At 47.3% G+C, this 25,750-nt stretch overlaps 1 protein-coding gene across 1 annotated transcript in view; it reads right to left on the minus strand.

Moving 5' to 3' along the window:
* The window catches only part of LOC139229981 (glutamate receptor ionotropic, NMDA 2B-like), a 1,420,117-nt gene that overhangs the window by 34,946 nt on the left and 1,359,421 nt on the right, over nucleotides 1–25,750 (minus strand). Inside the window, exons 5-7 of the mRNA XM_070861679.1 lie at nucleotides 21,515–21,629; nucleotides 5,161–5,366; nucleotides 1,419–1,587 (exon numbers count right to left, since the gene is read on the minus strand). Of these exons, the coding sequence (XP_070717780.1) occupies nucleotides 1,419–1,587; nucleotides 5,161–5,366; nucleotides 21,515–21,629 (490 nt within the window). The remainder of the gene's footprint in view (nucleotides 1–1,418; nucleotides 1,588–5,160; nucleotides 5,367–21,514; nucleotides 21,630–25,750) is intronic.

Here is a 25,750-nt window from a genome sequence, read left to right on the forward strand (position 1 = left end):
CCCAGTAATACAGTGTGTCATTAATTAGTGTGTGCAGGAGTGTTCTAACCCATAACACAAAAGTGAGTTGTTGCCTAGAGTGACACATTACCTGCAATCTGCAGCATGGAAACAGGCCATTCGGTACAACTGGTCTATGCCAGTGTTTATACTCCACACGGGCCTCCTCCTGCTTTAATTACCTCTTCCCACCTTCTCCCCATATCCCTCTATCCCTTTCTCCCTCATGTATTGAGCCTCCCCTTATATGCACCAATGATATCTGCTTCAATCACCGCATGGAGCAGCAAGTTCCCCATTCTCACCACTCTCTGTGGAAAGACATTCCTCATACATTCCTTTTTTGAACCTTATAGTTTTATCCCCTTGTCCTGGACACGTCCACAAATGGAAACATTTTCTCCACGTCCACCCCATTGGACTGCTTCAAACCTTTGAAGACCTCTGTCAGGTCTCGTCTTGGTCTTAAACGGAATGTAAAATTGGGCGGGGTGTAAAACAGGCTGCCAATTCATGAGTGCCTCTTGGGCATGGTTCCTAATGCTACACAATTTGTGAGGCAGCCCCTCTTGGGAATTTTGCTTTGCTTCTCTCTCTACTACACTTTACCACTGTATGTTCTACATCATTTAAAGATGTTTCCTTACCTTAAAGGAAGAAAGACTTGCATTTATATAGTGCCTTTCATGACTACCGACCGTCTCAAAGCACTTTACAGCCAATTAAGTACTTTTGAAGTGTAGTCACTGTTGTAATGTGGGAAACGCGGCAGCCAATTTGCGCACAGCAAGCTCCCACAAACTGCAACGCGATACCGACCAGATAACATATTTTTTTGTGATGTTGATTGAGGGATAAATATTGGGCAGGACACTGGGGATAACTCCCCTGCTCTTCTTTGAAATAGTGCCCTGGGACCTTGCACGTCCCCCTGAGAGGGCAGAAGGGGCCTCGCTTTAATATCTCAGCCGAAAGAAGGCACCTCCAAGACAGTGCAGCGCTCCCCTGGAGTGTCTGCCTAGATTTATGTGCAAAATCCCTGGAGTGGGACTTGAACCCACAACCTTCTGACTCGGAGGCAAATGTTCTACCTCCTGAGCCACAGCTGACACTAATCCTCAGCAGGTCATTTATAAAGGTCTTTTTAAAGAAAGCAGTCTTGCCATTATTGGACCTTAGTCAGTTTCTCATCAAATTTGAAATCACAAAACCAGCAACTTTTATGGTCACTTTCTTCTGATGCCAGCACACAAATAATTAGATTTGAGCTCAAGCCCACTAGGTTACCAGCACAGTGCCATAACCACTACACTCCTGTACCTGCATTAACTCACTCCGCTTCTAGGGGGCGCACTGTGGCCTTGTGATTGATGGTGTCACCCAAACAGTGGTGATTCCGCTTTGCAATAATTACTTACTTCTCCGACGAGGCCATTCCACGTCCCGTTGATTTTCTTCCCGTGTTTTCCATTCGTCACCAGATATAAATCATATGTAAACTTGACGTACTTTGCAATTTTCTTCAAAATGTCAATGCAAAATCCTTTACAGCACCGCTTGATATAGATCCCTCCTTCAGTCTCGTTACTGGAAGCAATAAAGAACAAAACAAATTAGTTCCTTGTTTGGTGAAGAACTGCCGACGATTCTTCCAGAAATGGTAGGGATCTCCTTACCCTGACTCTGCAAGATCCTACAAATCCCCTGGGAGGACAGACGCACCAACATTAGCGTCCTCGATCAGGCCAACATCCCCAGCATTGAAGCACTGACCACACTCGATCAGCTCCGCTGGGCAGGCCACACTGTTTGCAAGCCAGACACAAGACTCCCAAAGCAAGTGCTCTACTCGGAACTCCTTCACGGCAAACGAGCCAAAGGTGGGCAAAGGAAACATTACAAGGACACTCTCAAAGCTTCCCTGATAAAGTGCAACATGCCCACTGACACCTGGGAGTCCCTGGCCAAATACCGCCCAAAGTGGAGGAAGTGTATCCGGGAGGGCGCCGAGCGCCTCGAGTCTCGTCGCCGAGAGCATGCAGAAATCAATCGCAGGCAGCGGAAGGAGCCTGCAGCAAACCAGACTCCTCACCCTCCCTTTCCCTCAACGACTATCTGTCCCACCTATGACAGGGACTGTGGTTCTCGTATTGGACTGTTCAGTCACCTAAGGACTCATTTTTAGAGTGGAAGCAAGTCTTCCTTGATGCCGAGGGACTGCCTATAATAACGATGATCATAATGTACCTCAGACCCAAATTCAGAATCGACTCCCCACTGCAGCATTTCCACGTACTCCATCATTTGGATTTATTTCCTTGTTTTTGCCCCTTGTTTCTCCATTTCTAAAGTGTTGTCTGGCTCGACACCCCATTGACAGACCTTTCTGGCAAACAAGCCATTCCTTGCTCCAACAACAACAGGTACCCATAGATATTAAGGATGTTCACTGTGCCAATCAGCTGTCAGAAGCAAAGGCATCCATCTAACAACCAGAAAAAGCACATTGGCATCTTATCTATTTAAGTGTTTGAGATGATTAATATCCTGTTTGCCGAGATATCGAGAAAGATTCTGTTTGTTCTTCAAATGAGCCTTCTCCAGCTCAAAGGAAAGAACATTTATCTGGATATCTGTCCTAAGATCTTTGGTTCCCTGCATTGTTTAGTTCAGTGAAGGCAGCCAAAAAGGGAATTTGTGGAGTCATTCCCATATAACGATCCATCAGAAATTCAGTTCATAAAAGGTTTTCAGAAAAGATTCAGGTTCTATTATAGTTTTGAAACAGTTTATGTATTGAGTGAATCACATAGTGTGGGGGAATTTCCTTGGAGTTGCTCTCGCCATAACTTTGCTGCAATTGCGGAGGAGCGCGTAAATTGGGCTGCAACAACAACAATAACTTGCATTTATATAGTGCCTTTGACGTAGCTGCCACTGCATTCATGGTAAAAGTACAGTGGCTCCAAGGACATTCCCATCTATCGCACCCAGAGTTTTTTTTTTGCTGTGTTTTTTTCTTCCCTGTAATTATCTCAGTTTTCAAATAAATTCAACTGTTAGTTTTAGCCTGAACCCAGTGGTTTGACAGTGTGACATTTACCAGCTTGCAGAGTGAACATCAAATCAAGGTGATTGGCCCAGTGAGGCACATGCTGTGGTAACAGGGCAATTGCTAGTTCTCTGGCATGCTATCCCAGTCGTGTCATCCAGATCATAAAAGACAACATGTCGGCCAAAAGTATAGAGAGCCCGCATTATAACGGTGAGCATAAAACGATGTTCCCCATTTTAGACATTTCTATTCTCAGTAAATGCAGCAAGCAGAAGAAAATATAGCTCAGAGTTGTAATCTGACAGAATGGGTAAGATCAATGCATCTGATATGATTGCTGTTTTGAGAACTCGAAAGGGACTATATAATGATGAGCTATTTCACCTTGTCCTATATAGTAGAACCAGGGGAAATGGCCTGCACTTGAAGGGAGGTGTAATGTATGCACCTGTGAGTATGGTCATAGGTTTGTAGCATTGTGAGTAGCTTAACCAGTCACGTGATGTTCACAAGACTCGATAATACCCAGTCAGTTGGGTCGAGGCCATCCATGATGAGGTATGCAGTTGTGAGCCTAGTGGATGAACTGGTAATGTGTAGTGTGATTGTAAAACGAGTTCTTAATAGCAATGTGTTGCTATGAATTCTTAAGCAAAGAACCCATGAAGCAAATACATTTCAGGGGGTAAATTGGAAACTCATTTACAGAAACAATATTTCAGTGAGCGAGAGGTCAATCTATGGAACAGGCTCCCTTGGGACACGATGTGAGCAGTTAGTATTGATTCATTCAAATGCAAATGAGATCTCTTTTAGAAATATAACATTTTGGGATTTGAGTGATTTGGGATATGTGGTAGGTGTAGCATGCCTGAGGAGGACCAGGTGATTTTGGACCTCTGGTTCGAAACGCCCTCCACCGCTGGGGATTTCCCTCGTGTCATGTCTGAAGCTATAGACCCATTGATAAAGATTGATTGCTACGATTAGTCTGCAATGTCATTATCGTTGTATCACGTGACTACCAGGATGGTAGAAGGCAAACTAGATGAAACAGGGTCTTTTCTCATCTAGCATTTGCTACATTTCTATGATGTATCTGTTGGGTAAAGCAGTCTCTCAGTTGTTAAGTGTTCCTGGGCGCAGACGCCTCTGCAATTCATGGGCGCTACGCTACTATCTGCAGGGATAATAGACCTGATGAGAAAATTAGGGCAACCAAAGACACAAAGCTCTCATTTGTACAGATAGTCTTCATTGGCTGCAGGGAGATAAGTGATTCGAGTAGACACATCAAGAGGCATCTAATGGAAAATTTAATTGCATTACAATTCCTTTGATTTAATCTGGATTGCATAAGTACCTCTGTTGTATAATAATGTCGTCATATACTTTATGTAGGACCAATTGAAAGATGCTTTTGTTAAATATAAATATGCTCCTCCTCACAATGCAGAGCCTGAAAGAAAGACTTGCATTTATGTAGCACCTTTCACAACTATCAGACATCTTAAAGCGCTTTACAACCAATGAACACGGCAGCTAATTTGCGCACAAGCAAGCTCCCACAAACAGTAATGTGATAACGACCAGATAATCTGTTTTTTTTGTAATGTTGATTGAGGGATAAATATTGGGCAGAACAGCGGGGATAAATCCCCCTGCTCTTCTTCGAAATAGTGCCATGGGATTGTTTACGTCCACTTGAAAGAGCAGACGGGGCCTCGGTTTAACGTCTCATCCGAAAGACGGCACCTCGGACAGTGTAGCACTCCCTCAGCACTGCACTGGAGTGTCAGCCTGGAGGTTTTTGTGCTCAAGTCCCTGGAGTGGGACTTGAACCCACAACCTTCTGACTCAGAGGCGAGAGTCCTGCCCACTGAGCCACAGCCTGAGGTCCAATGGGGTAGAGGTTCGCCTTGGCAGGAGCGCAAATTGGCCACTCATCGTACAGCCCTGCCCGATGCTCAGCACCGCCTCATCTTAGCGCTGCTTCTCGGGACGAATCTCCGCCCCGTTGCGTTCTCACACCCCCCCCCCCCCCCCTCCCGTGTCTGCGCTCCATACTCCAAAAAACAAAGTGGGGCCGGGCGACCCCAACCTACATGGGTCTGACTTGTTTCCTGCAGGGCACGGTATTTCTCATGCACGTTCCGCTCAGGGAATCAACGTCCTCCACGATGACAAAGGGCGCCTCCTCCAGCGTGACGATGCTCAAGTGGTCATCTTCCTCCTCCGACTCGGAGAACAAGTAGTACCGGGGCCAGACGTGGTACTTCATCGTCAGCCTCTTCGCCTCCCACTTTCCAACCTGCGGAGAAGCAAATAAAAAAACAGTCAGTCGACCAAAGGTGGGGAGGTTGGGGTGGTGGGGGGAGGGGGGAGAGGGAGGGGAAGAAGGAATTGTTATTTTTTTCAGTGTCTTCTTGTCCTGCTGGGTCCACAGATTTCAGCTCAAGAGCACAAGGCAGCAGGGGAACAGACGGACGTGGAATAAAACAATTTGGCGGATTCCTCCGGTCTGGCACTCGCTGCGGTCTCTGGCTGGAAAATTGAGAGCCCGCACACATTGAGGTGCCATCCATTTAAATCCATGGATGCCCCGAAAATGGAGGGCCCCGGGCCCACGATTATGTGACCAATGCTCCCCGTGGGCCCCGCTCCATGGTGGGACTTGAACTCACGTTTGTTGCATTATTAATCCAGGAACAGAACCACGTTCGTGTGCCCTGACTTCATGGTCGGAAAATCGTGGACAGTGCGCCATTTTCTGGGCAAGATGTCCCGTCCAGTAGCACATTCAGAAATGTGGTCAGTTTAAGACTTAACCTGCCACGCTTGAGATGTCTCACATGAAAATTTCATCCCACTGCATTCAAATAAATAGATATTGCGCCGTAAATTGCTGCCCCTCCCGATGGGTTAGATGTGCCCGAAGAGGCCCCGCAAATTCCAGGTTCAGGCGCGCGAAGCGCATGCGTCTAAACCCTGCACTTTTGCGGGAGGAGATTTGGGCTATTTTCCCAACTTCTGCCCAGTGAATGTCCGTCAAACTCTTACGCCTGGCAAAAACAGGTGTAAGGCCTGCTTTTACCTGTGAAAGAGTTTTAAAAGGTAGAGAAATTAAATTTTAACACTAATTTTTATATTAAAAACCTAGTCCATTAAGAAAATAAGAACATAAGAAATAGGAGCAGGAGTAGGCCATTTGGGCCCCTCGAGCCTGCTCCGCCATTCAATAAGATCATGGCTGATTTGATCATGGCCTCAGCTCCATTTCTCTGCCCACTCCCCATAACCCTTGACTCCCTTATCGTTCAAAAATCTGTTTATCTCCACCTTAAATATATTCAATGACCCAGGTAAGTTTATTTTAAACCCTATTAAAATATATTAAAAAAATTTCAAAACAATATTTTTTTTTCTAAAACATTCAATTTCAGTTAAATTTTAAATATGTGAGGTGTTTTTTTAATTTATGTGTTGTGCTTCTGTGTTTTGGGGGGTATTCTCATTGTTAGTAACGGGAGCTCTATACAAACGGACCTCACCATTACTGTCAATGAGAATACTCCATTTTTATTGGTGGTTCAGGCCCATGTGATCCCAGGATGCCCATATGCTCCTGGGATGCGAAGGCCTCTGCGCTGAGCTGCACATCTAGGCCTCGGATAAAAAGTGTTCGTTCCTCTGGGACCACCAGGTACAGTCGTAAAAAAATTTTTGTCGGAGATATCCGCCCGCGGGAAGCCTCCGACCGCAATTTCTGGCACATTAAATAAAAGTCAGTCTGAGCTCTAATTGTTCTGAGCAGTTGCCTAGCAACAATAAACTTCTAACCGCCTCAGGAGGGCACGCAGTAACCCAAGTTAAAACAGAAAATGCCGGAAACACTCAGCGGGTCGCGCAGCATCTGTGAAGGTAGGAAAGTAAGGTTTGTGTTTCAGGTCGATGACCTTTCATCAGAACTGGCAGATGTTGCAAAAATCTAGCTGAATTTTATTTGCCCAGATGGTTATAAGAGCAAGGAATGCTTTAACACAAGTGGCTATTGAAGGAGAGATTACAATGGCATTCGTTGGATAAGCATTGGAAAAGGAATGATTTAAATGAATATGGAGAAAGGGCAGGAAAATAGGATTAGAGCAGATAGAATCATAGAAAATTAGGACACAGAAGGAGGCCATTCAGCCCATCGTGTCTGTGCCGGTCGTAAAAGAGCTACCCAGCCTAATCCCACCTTCCAGCTCTTGGTCCGTAGCCCTGTAGGTTACAGCTCTTCAAGTGTACATCTAAGTACCTTTTAAATGCTATAAGGGTTTCTGCCTCTACTACCTTTTCAGGCAGTGAGTTCCAAACCCCCACCTTCTGTGCATTAATTTTCTATGATTCTATCTGCTCTAATCCTTTTGCTGTGAAGTCCCCTCCTCCGATCCTCCCTCCCAAACCGGAAGTGCGGCCCTGCAATCAGTCCGACCACGTTCCGTGTGGAGGGAGAGAGACCGGGGAAGAGAGAGAGAGCCTCGGGGGGAGAGAAGCTGCCGGCCGTGGAGAGAGAGATCCTGGGAGGGGGGGGGGGAGAGAGTGACCGTGGGAGAGAGAGCAAGATCCTGAGGCGTGGGGGGGGGGCGCGGAGAGAGCGACCGGGGGAGAGAGAGCTGAGCCGCAATCCACGGCGGAGAGTCTGGAGGGGCAAGAAACTGGGGGAGCGAGAGAGAGTTTGGGCGGGTGGGTGGTGGGGAGAGAGAACTTGGGGAGGGGGAGAGAGAGAGAGCCGGGGGGGGCGGTGGGGGGGGGGAGGTTGACGGGGGTGAGTGAGAGCCTAGTGGGAGGGAGAGAGAACCTGGGGAGGGGGAGAGAGAGAGAGCTTGGGATGGGGAGAGAGAGCCTGGGGGGTGGGGAGAGAGAGAGCCTGGGAGAGAGAGAGAGAGCTTAAGGAGGGAGAGAGAGCCTGGGGGTGGGGGTGGGGGAGGGGGGGGGGCTGGAGAGAGAGATAGAGAGAGAGAGAGCCGGGGGGGTGGGGGGGTTGGGGCTGGGGCTGGAGCTGGAGAGAGAGAGCCTGGGGAGAGAGAGATGGAGAGAGAGAGAGAGAGAGAACCTGAGAGCCTAGGAAGGGAGAGAGAGCCTGGGGGGTGGGGGTGTGGGGGGGTTGGGGCTGGGCTGGAGAGAGAGAGCCTGGGGAGAGAGAGATTGAGAGAGAGAGAGAGAGAACCTGAGAGCTTAGGGAGGGAGAGAGAGCCTGGGGGTGGGGGTGGGGAAGGGGGGAGGGGGCGGCTGGAGAGAGAGAGCCTGGGGAGAGAGAGATTGAGAGAGAGAGAGAGAACCTGAGAGCCTAGGGAGGGAGAGAGAGCCTGGGGGGGGAGGGGGCGGGGGGTCATGCACTTACACCAGTGTAAAGGACTTTGGCTGGGAGAGACAGCACTTGTGCTGGTGTAAGGGACTTCGGCTGGCATTTGGTGGCTTGTGGGGAGATCTATCCTCTGTGGCTTCTGGAAGTCAAAGTGGATCGAATTACAATTTGTGAAGACAGTGAGAACTCGGGCTAGGTGGTTCCAGTTACACATTCCAGAGAAACGGCAGGGTGTGGCTTATCCTCCAAGGGGACCAATCAGAGACAAGGGGCGGCCATTTTTACTGTACAAATAAACACTTCCTTAAATCTATGCCCCCTGGCGATTGACCCCGCCTGCTAAGTCCTTCCTATCCACTCTATCTAGAACCCTCATAATTTTATACACCTCAATTAAATCTTCCCTCAGCCTCCTCTGTTCCAAGAAAAACAACCCCAGAATATCGAATCTTTCCTCATAGCTCAAGTTTTCCAATCCTGGCAACATCCTCGTAAATCTCCTCTGTACCCTTTCTAGTGCAGTCACATCCTTCCTGAAATGTGGTGACCAGAACTGCACGCACTACTCCAGCTGTGGCCTATACAGTTCAAGCATAACGTCCTTGCTCTTGTATTCTATGCCTCAGCTTAAAAAGGAATGCATTCCGAATGCCTTTCTAACTAACTTATCGACCTGGCCTGCTACCTCAAAGGATCTGTAGGCATATAGTTCAAGTTCCCTCTGTTCCTCCACACCCCTGAGTTTCCTCCCAGCTTCAAGCTCTCAGATGAAGAGCTAGCACAGGTACGATGGGCCGAATGGCCTCGTTTTGGGCTGTTATTGCTTTCATTCCATGACCTCAAAGAGCTTTACATTCAAGGTGCTGTGACTGTTGGGAGTAAACGAACATGGTCGCTGTTTTGTGCAGAGTAAGAGCCCAAAAGTAGCAATGGATTGCCACTTAATCCACTTTTGGTAGAACTGGTTGAGGGAGCAAGGTTTGACAGGAATGCTGCTTGTCTTCGAATAGTGCCGTGGGATCTTTAACATAAACCTGAACAGGAACACCTCATCCGAAGGACTTCATATCTGACAATACAGGGGCTCAGAGAGTTAAATTATGAAGATAGAATGCATAAACTTGGCTTGTATTTCCTAGAGTTTAGAAGAGTTTAGAGGAGTGATCTGATCGAGATGAGAGGTCATCGACCAGAAATTCTCGCCCTACCTTCGTCCCTCCACAGATGCACTTCTCGTGGAGGTTGTCGTACAAAACACAATAAAGATATACAACTATTTAGAAGACTCATACGAACATTAGATTTAGGAGTAGGCCATTTGGATCTTCGAGGCTGCTCCGCCATTCAATAAGATCATGGCTGATCTTCTACCTCAGCTCCACTTTCCCATCTGATCTCCATATCTCTTGATTTCACTAGCGTCCAAAAATCTATTTCAGCCTTGACTATTCCAATGCACTCCTAGCTGGCCTCCCACATTCTACCCTATGTAAACTAGAGGTGATCCAAAACTCGGCTGCCCGTGTCCTAACTTGCATCAAGTCCCGCTCACCCATCACCCCTGTGCTCGCTGACCGACATTGGCTTCCGGTTAAGCAATGCCTCGATTTCAAAATTCTCATCCTTATTTTCAAATCTTTCCATGGCCTCACTGTTGTGTATCTGTAAAGCATGCACTCCCATGTTCCGCCACCAGGGAGCGCATCCCCTGAAGCCCCAAGGGATCCCAGCATCCCTTGGGAGCACTGTATATAAGCCGGCCCCTGAGGTCTGTTCCTCACTCTGGAGTGTCTTCATAAAGACTGAGGTCACTGTTAATCAGCCATGATCTTGTTGAATGGCGGAGCAGGCTCGAGGGGCTAGATGGCCTATTCCTGTTCATAATTCTTATGTTCTTACTCTAACCTCCCTGTGTGCAGTCTCATCTGTGTTAGGAACACAATAATTGGTGACGAATATACGAATACAACGCAAAGATGCAGCAAACTGTGGGCATCCTGGAGAAGTTCTCGGAGGATGAGGACTGGGAAGCCTATGTCGAATGGCTAGATCAGTACTTTGTAGCCAACAAGCTGGACGGAGTAGGAAGCGCTGCATAAAGGAGAGCGGTCCTCCTCACGGTCTGCGGGGCACCGACCTACAGCCTCATGAAGAATCTTCTGGCTCCGGTGAAACCCACAGATAAGTCGTATGAGGAGCTGTGTACACTGGTTCGGGAGCATCTTAATCCGAGGGAGAGCGTGCTGATGGCGAGGTATCAGTTCTACATGTGCCAGCGATCTGAAGGTCAGGAAGTGGCGAGCTACATCGCCGAGCTAAGGCGACTCGCAGGAAAACGTGAGTTTGATGGCTACCTGGAGCAGATGCTCAGAGACATTTTTGTACTGGGCATTGGCCACGAGACCATCCTATGAAAACTTTTGACTGTAGAGACACCGACCCTCAGTAAGGCCATTGCGATAGCACAGGCGTTTATGTCCACCAGTGATAACACCAAACAAATTTGTGAGCAGAAATGTACAGGGCAGAAACCACGAGTCTGCAACTGCCAGCAGGCCTCAGGTGACCCAGATGACTCAGAGTCCGCAACAAAGGATGAATACAAGGCAATTCACACCTTGTTGGCGTTGTGGAGGCTTCCATTCAGCCTATTCATGACGCTTCAAAGAGTATGTTTTCAAGAGCTGTGGAACAATGGGGCACCTCCAACGAACTTGCAGACGAGCTGCAAGCTCTGCAAAACCTGCTAGCCACTTCGTGGCAGAGGAAGATCGGTCCATGATGGATCAAAGCAATTTCAAGCCTCAGAGAGAGGAGGCAGATGCTGAAATATACGGGGTGCACACATTTTCGACGAAATGTCCACCTATAATGCTAAATGTAAAACTGAATGGCTTGCCCGTAGTCATAGAACTGGACACTGGCGCTAGCCAATCCATCATGAGTAAAAAGATACTTGAGAGACTGTGGTGCAACAAGGCACTCAGACCAGCCCTGAGCCCCATCCACATGAAACTGAGAACATACACCAAAGAGCTCATCACTGTCCTGGGCAGCACCATGGTCAAGGTCACCTAAGAGGGCACGGTGCATGAACTACCACTCTAGATTGTCCCGGGCGATGGCCCCACACTGCTTGGAAGGAGCTGGCTTGGCAAAATTCACTGGAACTGGGATGACACCCGAGTGCTATCACATGTCGATGAGGCCTCATGTACCCAGGTTCTTAACAAATTGCCTTCCCTTTTCGAGCCAGGCATTGGAAACTTTTCCAGGGTGAAGGTGCGGATCCACTTGGTCCCAGAGGCATAACCCATTCACCACAAGGCGCGAGCGGTACCTCACATGATGAGGGAGAGAGTGGAAATCGAGCTGGACAGGCTGCAACGCAAGGACATCATCTCCTCAGTGGAATTCAGCGAGTGGGCCAGCCCGATTGTTCCAATACTCAAAAGTGATGGCACAGTCAGGATTTGCGGCGATTATGAAGTAACTACTAATCGTTACTCACTACAGGACCAATACCCGCTACCTAAGACAGACGACCTATTTGCGGCGCTGACAGGAGGCAAGACGTTCACCAAGATCGACCTGACTTCGGCCTACATGACGCAGGAGCTAGAAGAGTCTTTGAAGGGCCTCACCTGCATCAACACGCAAAAGGGACTGTTCATCTACAACAGATGCCCGTTTGGAATTCGGTTGGCTGCAGTGATCTTCCAGGGAAATATGGAGAGCCTACTCAAGTCGGTACCACGCACGGTGGTTTTTCAGGATGACATATTGGTCACGGGTCGGGACACCGCTGAGCACCTACAAAACCTGGAGGAGGTCCTCCAGCAACTGGATCACATAGGGCTGAGGCTGAAGAGGTCGAAATGCATCTTCATGGCAATAGAAGTGGAGTTTTTGGGGAGAAAGATCGAGGCGGATGGCATTCGGCCCACAAACGCCAAGACAGAGGCTATCAGGAACGTGCCCAGGCCACAGAATGGCATAGAGCTGCGGTCATTCCTGGGACTCCTCAACTATTTTGATAACTTCCTACCGGGGTTAATCACCCTCTTAGAGCCCCTACATGTGTTATTGCGTAAAGGTGAGAACTGGGTATGGGGAAAAAAAACAAGTAATTGCTTTTGAGAAAGCCAGAAACATTTTATGTTCCAACAAGCTGCTTGTATTGTATAACCCGTGTAAAAGACTTGTGCTAACATGTGACGCATCGTCGTACGGAGTCGGGTGTGTATTACAACAAGCTAACGTTGCGGGGAAGTTGCAACCTGTTGCCTGTGCCTTCAGAAGCTTGTCTAAGGCCGAGAGGACCTACAGCATGATTGAGAAAGAGGCATTAGCGTGTGTGTTCGGAGTAAAGAAAATGCATCTGTACCTGTTTGGCCTCAAATTTGAGCTGGAGACCGATCACAAGCCCCTCATATCCCTGTTCGCTGAAAACGAGGGGATAAATACTAATGCCTCAGCCCACATACAAAGGTAGGCACTCGCGCTATCAGCGTATAACTATATCATCCGCCACAGGCCAGGCACCGAGAACTGTGCGGATGCTCTCAGTCGGCTACCATTGCCCACCATGGGGGTGGAAATGGCGCAGCCTGCAAACTTGTTGATAGTGGTACAGCCCGCAGACTTGCTGATGCTCATGAAGATCCTCTGCTGTCCCGAGTAAAAAACTGTGTACTGCATGGGAGCTGGGTCAGCATCCCCGTTGAAATGCAAGAGCTAATCAAGTCATTCCAGCAGCGAAAGGACGAGCTGTCCATTCAGGCGGACTGCCTGTTGTGGGGTAACCGCGTAGTGCTTCCCAAAAAGGGCAGGGAGACGTTCATCTCGGATCTCCACAGCACACACCCGGGTATAATAATGATGAAAGCGATAGCCAGATCCCACATGTGGTAGCCCGGTATCGACTCTGACGTAGAGTCCTGTGTACGGCAATGCAGCATATGTGCTCAGTTGAGCAACGCACCCAGAGAGGCACCACTAAGTTTGTGGTCCTGGCCCTCCAGACCATGATCAAGGATCCTTGTGGGCCCGTTTCTCGGTAAAATGTTCCTGGTGGTGGTGGATGCTTTTTCAAAATGGACTGAATGCGAAATAATGTCGGGAAGCACCGCCACCGCCACCATTGAAAGCCTGAGGGCCATGTTTGCCACTCACGGTCAGTGACAACGGGCCATGTTTCACCAGTGCCAAATTTAAAGAATTCAAGACCCGCAATGGGATCAAACATGTCACCTCGACCCCGTTTAAACCAGCCTCCAATGGGCAGGCAGGGTGGGCAGTACAAACCATCAAACAGAGCCTTAAACGAGTCACAGAAGGCTCACTCCAAACCTTCCTGTCCCGAGTACTGCTCAGCTCCCGCACGAGACCCCACTCGCGCACAGGAGTGCCCCCGGCTGAGCGACTCATGAAAAGGACACTTAAAACCAGACTCTCGCTGGTTCACCCCAACCTGCATGATCAGGTAGAGAGCAGGCGGCAGCAACAAAATATAAACGATGATCGCACCACTGTGTCACGGGATATTGATCTGAATGACCCTGTGTATGTGCTAAACTATTGACATGGTCCCAAGTGGATCTCGGGCACGGTGATAGCTAAAGAAGGGAGTAGGGTGTTTTAGTCAAACTAGACAATGGACAAATTTGCAGAAAGCACCTGGACCAAACGAGGCTACGGTTCACAGACTGCCCTGAACAACCCACAGCAGACACCACCTTTTTGGAGCCCACAGCACACACCCAAAGGATCAACGACACCACCCTGGACTAGGAAATTGAACCCATCACGCCCAACAGCCCGGCAAGGCCAGGCTCGCACAGCAGCCCTGCAGGACCAACAACACGGCAGCCCAGTGATGGCACAGCCAACACACCAGAACACACATTTGTACTGAGGCGGTCCACCAGGGAAAGAAAGGCTCCCGACCACCTCACCTTGTAAATAGTTTTCACTTTGACTTTGGGGGGTCGAGTGATGTTGTGTATCTGTAAAGAATGCATTCCCATGTTCCGCCACCAGGGAGCGCATCCCCTGAAGTCCCAAGGGATCCCAGCATCCCTTGGGAGCACTGTATATAAGCCGGCCCCTAAGGCCTGTTCCTCACTCTGGAGTGTCTTAATAAAGACTGAGGTCACTGTTACTCTAACCTCCCTGTGTGCAGTCTCATTTGTGTTATGAACACAATACTGACCCTCCCTATCTCTGTAATCTCCTCCAGCCCCACAACCCCACGAGATGTCTGCGCTCTTCTAATTCTGCCCTCCTGAGCATCCCTGATTATAATCGCTCCATCATTGGTGGCCATGCCTTCTGTTGCCTGGGCCCCAAGCTCTGGAACTCCCTGCCTAAACCTCCCCGCCTCTTTTACCTCTCTTTCCTTCTTCAAAACGCTCCTTAAAACTTATCCCTTTGACCAAGCTCTGCTTTATACTTGTGCGGCTCGGTGTCAAATTTGTATCGCATAGTACTCCTGTGAAGTGCCTTGGGACGGTTCACTATGTTAAAGGCGCTATATAAATACAAGTTGTTGTTGTTGTAGCAAATACTCAACGACTTAGCATCCACAGCCCTTTGGGGTAGAGAATTTCTTCTCTCAGAGGGTTGTAAATCTATGGAATTCTCTGCCCTAGAGAGCTGTGGAGGCTGGTCATTGAATATATTTAAGGTGGAGATAGACAGATGTTTGAGAGATAAGGGAGTCAAGGGTTATGGGGAGCGGGTAGGGAAGTGGAGCTGAGGCCAAGATCAGATCAGACATGATCTTACTAAATGGCGGAGCAGGCTCGAGGGGCCAAATGGCCTACTCCTGCACCTATTTCTTATGTAGAATTCCAAAAATTCACAACCTTCTGAGTGAAGAAATTCCTCCTCATCTCAGCCTTAAATGGCCGTCCCTTATCCTGAGACTGTGCCCCCTAGATTTAAACTCTCCAGCCAGAGGAAACAGCCTCTCTGCATCTACCCTGTCAATTCCCCCTCAGAATCTTATAAGTTTCAATGAGATCACCTCTCCAGAGAGTATAGGCTCAATGTACTCAATAATATCTCCTCAAGACTGGGACAGACTCTTTATTCATCTGCACCAATCCAAGCCAGTTAGTTAATGAGTAACGACCTGTCAAACTCACCCATTTAGATGAACATTTAACAGATTAGCATTTGGAAAATTGAAAAGGCTCTCATTAATTTGCCCTGTTATCTGCATTGTGTGTGAAGACTGTGAAGCTAATCGGTTCCCTGAGAAGTATCCATTTATTAAACACTTCAAGCTGCAACCCACAATAAAATGTTTCTTTTTTGGAAAAGCTCCCTAAAATACCCACTTTATTAAAGAAGTCGGCCTGGATCCATTTAATTGCTGTGCAGTTTATTGCATCTATCCAGTGTTTGAATTGCCAGTCAAGTGGGCTTCGCTGTACTGCAGCCTGTGAGTGTTTTGTTCAGCCGGGGAGCAGGCCGGGGAGTGGAAGGAGCAGTGTGGCGGCATACCACTCCAGCGAGAAGCACGTGCTGGAGCAGGAGAGCAACGGCAGTGAAAAGGGACATCACCAAGGTCCAGGTCGGTGATTGGAGCGTGTGCAGGTACCGCAGGAGCAGCGAGGTCGGGGCGAAGGAGCGGCGAGAGATTGTAGAGGGACGCGATCAGGGCACAGGAGAGGCGTGAGTTCAGGGCCCAGAAGAGGCGAGGGCCCAGGGGCAGCACGGGCCCAGCCCACACTGCAATATGTGCACGCACTAGATCCGTGCAGCAGAGCTGGTCTCCAGTCGTCTTGGCTAATCCTTGCCACTAGACCAAGACCGAGCTCTGTCAAGCCCGTGTGGTGGCTGGTGTGCAACGTTAAAAAAAAATCCAAGCACAGGCATCTTCCACCCTTCAAGATTTAGTTCGGCCTGGAATTTTAGATCCTTTATTGAAACACCTGTGAACTTTTTCGACGTGGAAGCAAGTCATCCTCGATTCGAGGGACCGCCAATGATGATGATTATTATTTAGCAACAGCTATAACTTGCATTCATCCAGCACTTTTAATGTAATAAAATGTCCAGGGCGCTTCACAGGAGCTTTAAAACAAAGTTTGACACTGAGCTGCTTGAGGAGATATCAGAACAGGCGACTTGGTCACAGAGGTCGGCCTCTTAAAGGAAGATAAAAAAAAGACTTGCATTTATATAGCACCTTTCATGACCACCGGACGTCTCAAAGCGCTTTACAGCAAATAAAGTACTTTTGGAGTATAGTCACTGTTGTAATGTGGGGAACGTGACAGCCAATTTGCGCACAGCAAGCTCCCACAAACAGCAATGTGATAATGACCAGAAAATCTGTTTTTGTGATGTGGATTGAGGGATAAATATTGGCCCCAGGACACTAGGGATAAACCCCCCTGCTCTTTTTCAAAATAGTGCCATAGGATCTTTTACGTCCACCTGAGAGAGCAGATGGGGCTGGGGTTTAACATCTCATCCAAAAGACCTCCGACAGTGCAGCACTCCCTCAGCACTGCACTGGGAGTGTGTCAGCCTAGATTTATGTGCTCAGGTCCCTGGAGTGGGACTTGAACTCATAAGCTTCAGACTACCGAGGCGCGTGTGCTGCCCACTGAGCCACGGCCGACAGTAGAGAGACAAGTGGAGAGGTTCAGGGAGGGAATTCCAGAGCCTAGGGCCAAGGCAGCTGAAGCAACGGCCTCCAATGCTGGAGTGAAAGAAATCGGGTGTCAGGCTGGAAGAGGTTACAGATATAGGGAGGGAGCGAGGATTAAATCTGTTCGCTGTGTGACTGCACAGGGTGTTTGTTTAGTCAGCAGAATAAGAGTTACTCCCTGTGTAACTGTGGAGAATTATTCATGCATCAGAGAAAGAACGACCCCCTGTGGAACAGCATTTTCTGTTTTCAGTTTGTTTTCCAGCATCCGTAGCATTTTGCTTTAGATTGTATGAAGTGGACGTTGATCCCAATAGTGGGTCTGAGTATTTAGCAGGATAGGGATTACTCTTTTCTCCATCCCCCTACCCTTACACCTATGGGAAGCACTTTGGGTCCTTTACCCACATTAAAGACTCGATATAATGTGATTTGTTGTATATGTTGTGTGACTGATTAGAATTTTAAATGTTCAGCGGCTTCACTTCTGAGGACAGTTTGCATAAACTTGGCTTGTATTCTAGTTCTGATGAAAGGTCACCGACCTGAGTCGTTAACTCTGTTTGTATTCCAGTTCTGATGAAGGGTCACCGACCTGAGACACTAACTCTGTTTCTCTCTCCACAGATGCTGCCTGACCTGCTGAGTATTTCCAGCATCTTCTGTTTTTATTTCAGATTTCCAGCATCCGCAGTATTTTGTTTTTTAGCTTGCATTTCCTCGAGTATGGGAGATTGCGGGGTGATTTTATTGAGGTGTTTAAAATGATTTTGTAGAATCATAGAATCTTAGAAATTTGCAGCGTGAAAGGAGGCCATTTCGGCCCATCGTGAGGACCAGGGGTAGGAGCAGGACAACATCTGGACCAGGGGTAGGAGGAGGACAACATCTGGACCATGGGTAGGAGGATGACAACATCTGGACCAGGGGTAGGGGGATGACAACATCTGGACCAGGGGTAGGAGGATGACAACATCTGGACCAGGGGTAGGAGGAGGACAACATCTGGACCAGGGGTAGGAGGAGGACAGCATCTGGACCAGGGGTAGGAGGAGGACAACATCTGGACCATGGGTAGGAGGATGACAACATCTGGACCATGGGTAGGAGGATGACAACATCTGGACCATGGGTAGGAGGATGACAACATCTGGACCAGGGGTAGGAGGCGGATAATATCTGGACCAGGGGTAGGAGGATGACAACATCTGGACCAGGGGTAGGAGGATGACAACATCTGGACCAGGGGTAGGAGGCGGATAATATCTGGACCGGGGTCAGAGGAGGACAACATCTGGACCGGGATAGGAGAGGAGGACATCAGGATTAGGGGTAAGAGAGAATGATAACATTAGCAACAGGGGTAGGAGAGGTGGACAAGTTCATTTCCTGGGATCGGAGAGGAGGTCAACATCACAACCGAGGTAGGAGGATGACAGCATCAGAACAAGGAGTGTGAGAGTGCTGGGGAGTCTAGAACCCGGGGACACAGTCTCAGGATAAGGGGTTGGCCATTTAAGAGAGGGATGAGGAGGAATTTCTTCACTCAGAGGGCTGTGAATCTTTGAAATTCTCTGGCCCAGAAGGCTATGAATGCTGAGACCGATAGATTTTTGGGGTCTAGGGGAATCAAGGGATATGGGGATCTGACAGGGAAGTGGAGTTGAGGGCAATGATCAGCCATGATCTTATTGAATGGCAGAGCAGGCTCAAAGGGCCATATGACCTACTCCTATTTCTTAAGTTTTTATGTTCTTACAAGAGGAGTACAAAATCAAGAGTAGGTGAGGAGAACACTATCAGAACCAGGGATAAGAGAGGATGACAACATCACGACTGGGGTAGGAGGACGACAATATTAGGACCAGGTACAGGATATGAGGACAGGAACATCATTAGGGATAAGAGATGAGGTGGAGTTCCATGGGTGTGGGGTACAGATTGACTGGGGTTGGAGACAGTTCCATAGGTCTGGGGTACAGTTCTATGAGTCTGTGTTACAGTCTGTGCTGTAAAACTCTATTATTCAGCTGGCCCGCAATATTCCAATGCGTGTTGCAGGTGGCGAGTCCTTGCAAAATTTCCCGCAAGGTCTGGATTTTACAGAATACATACATCAAGGCTTCATTAGTCAAAGATTGAAAAGGAAAAATAATTCAGTTTCCAACAGCACAAAGCTTTATGGAGAAAGTGAACCAGAAAGTAGGATGCAGCTTGAGGGTCTTTGGTTTCACAATCCCACTCCTTCTGTGAGGAGCCGAAGAATGAGTTGGAGAATCAGGACCACAGCACTGAAAGATCCGACCTCTGACCCACACTCTCCTGTCAAGTGTGGCTTCCCTACTGAAGTGACTGATTGCCTCTCAAACATCGAAACAAGTGATTCTCACCCACATAGATCTGGGCACAGCTGCCTCGCAGGAGAAGACTGTTTGCTAGAATTATGTAGTGGTACGTCATAAGAAAACCCAATTATCATCGTGGAGAAGGTGGTTGTGGGGGCGGGGACATGATTCAGGAATAATATCTATTTCATTCAGACTGTAGCAATAATACATTAACAGTTAAAACTAGGCATCATTTTTAATACTCAGTCATATACTACAATCGATCTCGCACTCCTGCACATTTCAACGGCTAAAGCTCTCCAGGCATTGTGAAGCTGCCGTTCGCAATAAAACTAAATGCTGCATTCCTCTGCTAATTCTTCTCACCTTGCAGAGATCAGGATTGTGGCTTGGGAGAATGCGAGCTCAAAGATATCACTCGCTGAGCCCTCGACTTCGAGAAGCAATGTGATAGTGGAGGCCCGCAGGGGGGCTGAGAAATTGGAGCAAACATTGCCCTTCTTCCTGGAACACGCCCCTTGCATCTGGCTTCAACACTGATGCATAAGTGGGCCCGGGGAACAGGCTGCTTGCTTGCCCTGTCAGCCAAGAGGGGGTGTAGGGTAGGGGGCAACCAGCAAAAAACAGGGAGGCAATATTCTAAAGGAAAAGGGGGACAGCAATAAATTACAACTTGAGTTTATATAGTGCCTTCGTTATTGAAAAGCATCTCAAGGGGCTTGACAGAGGTATAATTAAAAAAGTGGCTGTTGAGGCAAAGAAGGAGACATGAGCTGAGGTGACCAAAAGCTCGGTCAAGGTGGCGGGTTTTAAGGAGGAGGTGGAAGGGGAGGAGGAAAGGTGCAGGGATTTCGGGAGAGGTTGAGGAGGATAAGGAGGATAAGGAGGGATAATGCACCAGCCACAGTCACAAAGGATGTCATCTGTCACTTTGGTGAGGGCCATTTTGGTGTGTGGGAAGGGTGCAAACCTGATTGGAGAGATTCAAGCAGGAAGCGGTAAAAGAAATAGGTACGGATTTGGAAGGCACAAATGTTCAAAGATCTTAGCGAGGAAAAGGACGTTGGAGACGAGGCAGTAATTTGCACGGACAGAAGGGGTTGCGAGTGAGGTTTTTGAGGAGGTGGGTGAGGATGGCAGTTTTGAAAGGGAGGTGATGGAACCATTACAATGCCAGCTAGCATTGGGTCCAAGAAGGCAAGTTTGGTAGTCAGTGGTGCAGGGGGAATGCAGTCAAGGGAGAGGCAGTGGGTCTCAGGGACCAGATGAGCTTGGAGAGGGCATGAGGGTAGGAGAGACAGACAAGAGGAAGGTAGGCATTCAGTGGTAGGGTTGGGGAAAGCCCCGGGGAGATCTGGCAAGGAGAATCGGGAAAAGCAGCAGAAGCAGCTAACAAATGGTCTTTAGCTTGATGATTGTAATAAAGCTCCATCTAGTGGACTACTGTGGTAATAAAACTACTGCTAATGTTGTAGAGAGTTCAAATGAAGATCAAGGGTTACCCTTGGAGAAAAATTCTCCTCAGGCTCAGCCTAGAATGAGTCTAAGTTTGACACCAAGTTTGGAAAGTTCTGTTCAAGAGTGAACATATCCTCTTCGAAACAGAAAACCAGCGGTGAAGTTTGATTTGTAAATATGGTAAAATAAGTCCATATCTTTTGTTGCGTATACCATGCAAGTTATATGGGATGATTATTTTGTTATGATTACTTCTTCATTAAGGAGGGAGAAGTGTAATAGATCTCCACCTAGTGGACTAATGCTCCACCTAGTGGACTATTGTGGTAATGCAACTACTGCTGTGGATAATAAAAGGATTATGTGATATAGTCACATGATAACAGTTTGGAGTGTTTGTTGGTGATGTCATCAGAAAATATAACAATGACCAAACCATTCATGAGCTCCTCGCACTTGTTGTTCGTGGTGAAGGTGGTGGGTAGGTGGGGAAGAGTGCACAAAAGAAGATGGGGTCAATTTTGCTGGATTACTGTGTTGAACGATAATTTCGTTGGATTATTGTTTTAACTGGTTTCCACACGACCCATGCACATGCACCTCTATATTTTCGCAAGATGTTAAACATTCCTTACTTTCTCCCAGTTCCGCTCTTTGTTCAGCAAGATTATAACTAATTTGGGGTGCATCTGGTACCCGTCTTCACTGAAGGAAAGGTTTCTTCCCTCGAAAGTTACATTCATTAGGTATCTGCAAAAAAAAAAGAAGAAAAGCTAGAGATTAATAGCTCGAATATGGAGCTGTCCATATTTATTGCAGTCACCACTGATTACTTAGCAAAGTGCTACAACTAGAAGCTCTAAATAAACCACGACACAATACTGGAGCCTGTGGGTTGGATCGCTTTATGGCTCAAGCCTGCAGTTAGAATTTACTGCCTTACCGCGTGACACTATTCTCAGGATACCCGAGTGGGGACTGGACTCTGTAATCTCCCATTCGCCACACTGAAACACACACGGTTGAACCTGTATCAGTTATTTCAGCACCTGCCTCTATGGCTCAGGTGGCACAGTGGGTCAGACGCTGGCCTTTCACACACAACAACAACTTTCATTTGTATCGCGCCTGCAGCGTAGGAAAAAATGTCCCGAAGTGCTTCGCAGAGGTGCAACCAGACGAAGCAAAATGGACGCTGAGCCAAAGGAGGAGCTATTGGAAGGTATGACCAAAAGCTTGGTCAAAGAGACGGGTTGTAAGGAAGGTATTAAAGGAGGAGAAGGAGGTGGAGAGGCAGAGGGATTTAGGGAGGTGTAATGTATTTGCTTCATGGGTTCTTTGCTGAAGAATTCATAGCAACACATTGCTATTAAGAACTAGTTTGTATATTAACAAAGGTTTAACAGTCACATTACGCATTAGCAGTTCATCCACTAGGCTCACAACTGCATACCTCATCGTGGATGACCTAGTCCCAACTGGCTGGGGTTTTATTGAGTCTTGTGAACATCATGTGACTGTCTAAGCCACTCACAGTGCAACAACTCTACAAACCTGTGAGCATACTCACAGGTGCATACATTACAGGAGGGGATTGCAGAGATATTTTATACATATACTCGCCAACCTGGAAAATGAGCAAAAGCCGACTGTCTGAAAGAAGCTGGCCGCTCAAAAACGGTGGTGAATGGAGGCCTGTGACTCAGACCCCACTTTACAGTGACTACACTAAATTATATTTTTACCCGTGTTGGAGGATCACATTCCACAATAGAGTCCATTTTTTTTGCAAGGCCTTTGAGTTTCAATTGTTGTAATGATGTTTGAAAACTAATACGTACTGTGATTTATTTTCTACAACATCACAAACACACACATACACAAGATGGCTCGACAGGAACTTGTCATGTGACCTTATCACATGATGCTTTTATTGTATTTACAGCAGTAGTTTGCATTACCACAGTAAACCACTAGGTGGAGCAGGAGTCCACTAGGGGGAGCTCTATATTACAATTTTCCCTCCTTCATGAAAAAGTAATCATAACAAAATAATCATCATAAATAACTTGCATGGTTATACACAACAAAAGATATAGATTTATTTTGCCATATTTACAAATCAAACTTAACCACTGGTTTTCTGCTTTGAGGAAGATACTTTCGCTCTTGAAAAGAACTTTCCAAACTTGGTGTCAAACTTAGGGGTATAAATTGCCCCCCCTGTTTTGATGGTTTTTACCGCAGCTGTGGTTCAAAGGTCGCCATTGGGCTCTTTGCTTTGATCTGGAGGTCGGTGAAAATGAGGGTGGTGACTACACCTGAGGGGCAAAGACGCAGCGGTGACAACAACTGAGGGGCCGAAGTTGGGGATGGTGCAGTCACCGCCGCGATGGCGTCACCACAGCTCTCCCTTTTTCTTAAAGGGGAGAGAATTTGAGATTTTAGAACGTCGGACTGAGCTACCAGGGAGGATTTCAGCCGGGCCAGCAGCCTGGCACCCAGGCTGCCTGTTGTCGGCTCGGCCGAACCTGGGGGCATAATTGTTGGTAGGCCCACAAAAAAAAACATGGCGGCCGCTGCAGTGCGCCCTCCCCTTTAAGGAACGCCGCACCGCTGCTGTAGAAGGCCACAGCCTCACTGGACCACCAGGAAAAAGTTTGTATTGGCACTTCTGGGCGGACCGAAGATGTTCCGAGGGGAATGTCGCATTGAGGGATTAGATCGGCGGTGCGCACCAAAAGTCGGCGGTCACTCCACTCCGCAGCGTGGTCGCCGATATGTGGTGGTAACAGGCCTTTAAGGAAAAGGGAAATTTTGGCCCAATAGACTCATTCTTGGCTGAGCCTGAGGAAAGTTTGTCCCCCAAGGGCAACCCTTGATCTACATTCGGAATTTCGACAACTTCAGATGGTTTGTCTGCCTGACTCGGACTCAGACTTAAATTCTGACTTTCTCTTGAACTTGTTTTTGGAACATCCGATGTAGGATTTGCTACTGGTGCTCTACTTGTAACAAGACTATCTGACTTATCAGAAATAATTGAATCATTCCAACTTTCAACTCCTTCCACATCTGCAGGTAAAATATGATCAATGTGAACAAAACGAACTTTTCCATGATCAAACATCTTGACCAAATATCTGTGAATATCACATAACTTCACTACTCTTCCTGGTAACGACTTTAACCATTTACAATGATTGTTCATCACGCTAACCTTCTGATTCAATTACTCTCCCTCTACCATGATTCTCTTTCTGTCTTAATTGTTTCTCTTCTACTGACTGTGCCAAGTTTGGCTTTAACAACGAGAACCTGGTTCGTGGCTGTCGTTTGAAAAACAACTCTGCTGATGTTCTACCAGTAATTGTATGAGGAGTATTATGATAAGTAATTAGAAAATTTGCTAGTTTGTGGTCCAACAACCGCTACCATTTCTTTGGATTTGGATTTAACATTTGCTTGATGAGGGCATGTTTTACAATCCGTACTGTGCGCTCTGCTGCACCATTTGAAGCAGAGTGGTATGGTGTAACCTTGGTTTGTTTCACACCATTTCTGCTAATAAACTGTGCAAATTCTTCTGAACAAAATTGCGGCCCATTATCAGCCACAATTTCTTCTGGGAGGTCATATGAAGACAACAATCTTCACAAATTGTCTAGTGTTTTATTTGTTGTTATTTTCCACATCAGAAACACCTCTACCCACTTCGAGTGGCTATCAATCACAATGAACAATTATTATTCTTGTAACTCAGCAAAATCTACATGTAACCTTTGCCATATGCTAGGAGGCCATTTCCATTGCTGTGATGGTACTGATGGTGGTTTCTTGCTCACGGATTGACATTTTGTACACTGACTAACGATGCACTCTATAGCTTTATCTAAACATTGCCACCATAAGTAACTGCGTGCAAAACTCTTGGTCAAGCACATTTCCAGGTGCTGGTCATCAAGATCTCCAAACAATTTGGACCTGAACTTATTGGAATAACTACTCTTCCACCCCATATAATAAAATCTTTATCCACGGATAATTCGTTCCTTCGAAGAATGGATGAATATCTTTCTGATACCTGGTTTGGCCAGCCATTTGCTATGTAATCATACACCTTTCACATAACTGGGTCACGCTTGGTTGCTCTACCAATCTCTTTAGCTGTGACTGGCAGTTCATCAATGTATGAAAACTTCTTCCCTATCGGGTGTAACTTGTGATGGGGATAGCATCAGCATGACTGTGATCAGCTGATCATCTGTACTCAATGTCATACCTATATGCTGACAAAATCAAAGCCCTTCACTGCTTTCGGGCTGCAGTTAAGGTTGGAACAGGGGACTTTGGATGGCGGATTGCTGTCAGGGGCTTATGGTCAGTAAGGAAGGTAAACTTATGACCATACACGTATTTGTGGAACTTCTTGACCACAAAACTCAATGCCAACATTCTCTTTTGATCTGCACATAATTTATGCTCACTGGCACTGAGTGTGCATGAAGCAAAAGCAATTGGTCTCTCCTTCCCACTAACTAGTACATAAGAGATAACTGCGTCGACTCCATACGGAGAGGGGTCACATGCTAGCTTGATCTCCTTAGATCCATCAAAGTGAACTAACATGGTGCTCTCTACCAACTGGCATTCACACTCCTTGAATGCTGCATCACATTCTTCTGACCACTTCCAGTGGACCTACTTTTTCAACAGCTCGTTCAGTGGATATAACACTGTAGCCAAATTTGGTAGGAACTTCCCATAATAGTTCAAAAGACCCAAAAATGATCGAAGTTCAGTGACATACTTGGGAGTGGGTGCCTTTCTGGTTGCATCCAGTTTTCCCTTGGTTGAATGTAAACCACTCT

Source organism: Pristiophorus japonicus, chromosome 19, assembly GCF_044704955.1.
Source record: "Pristiophorus japonicus isolate sPriJap1 chromosome 19, sPriJap1.hap1, whole genome shotgun sequence".
In the NCBI taxonomy this organism is placed as follows: Eukaryota; Metazoa; Chordata; class Chondrichthyes; family Pristiophoridae; genus Pristiophorus; species Pristiophorus japonicus.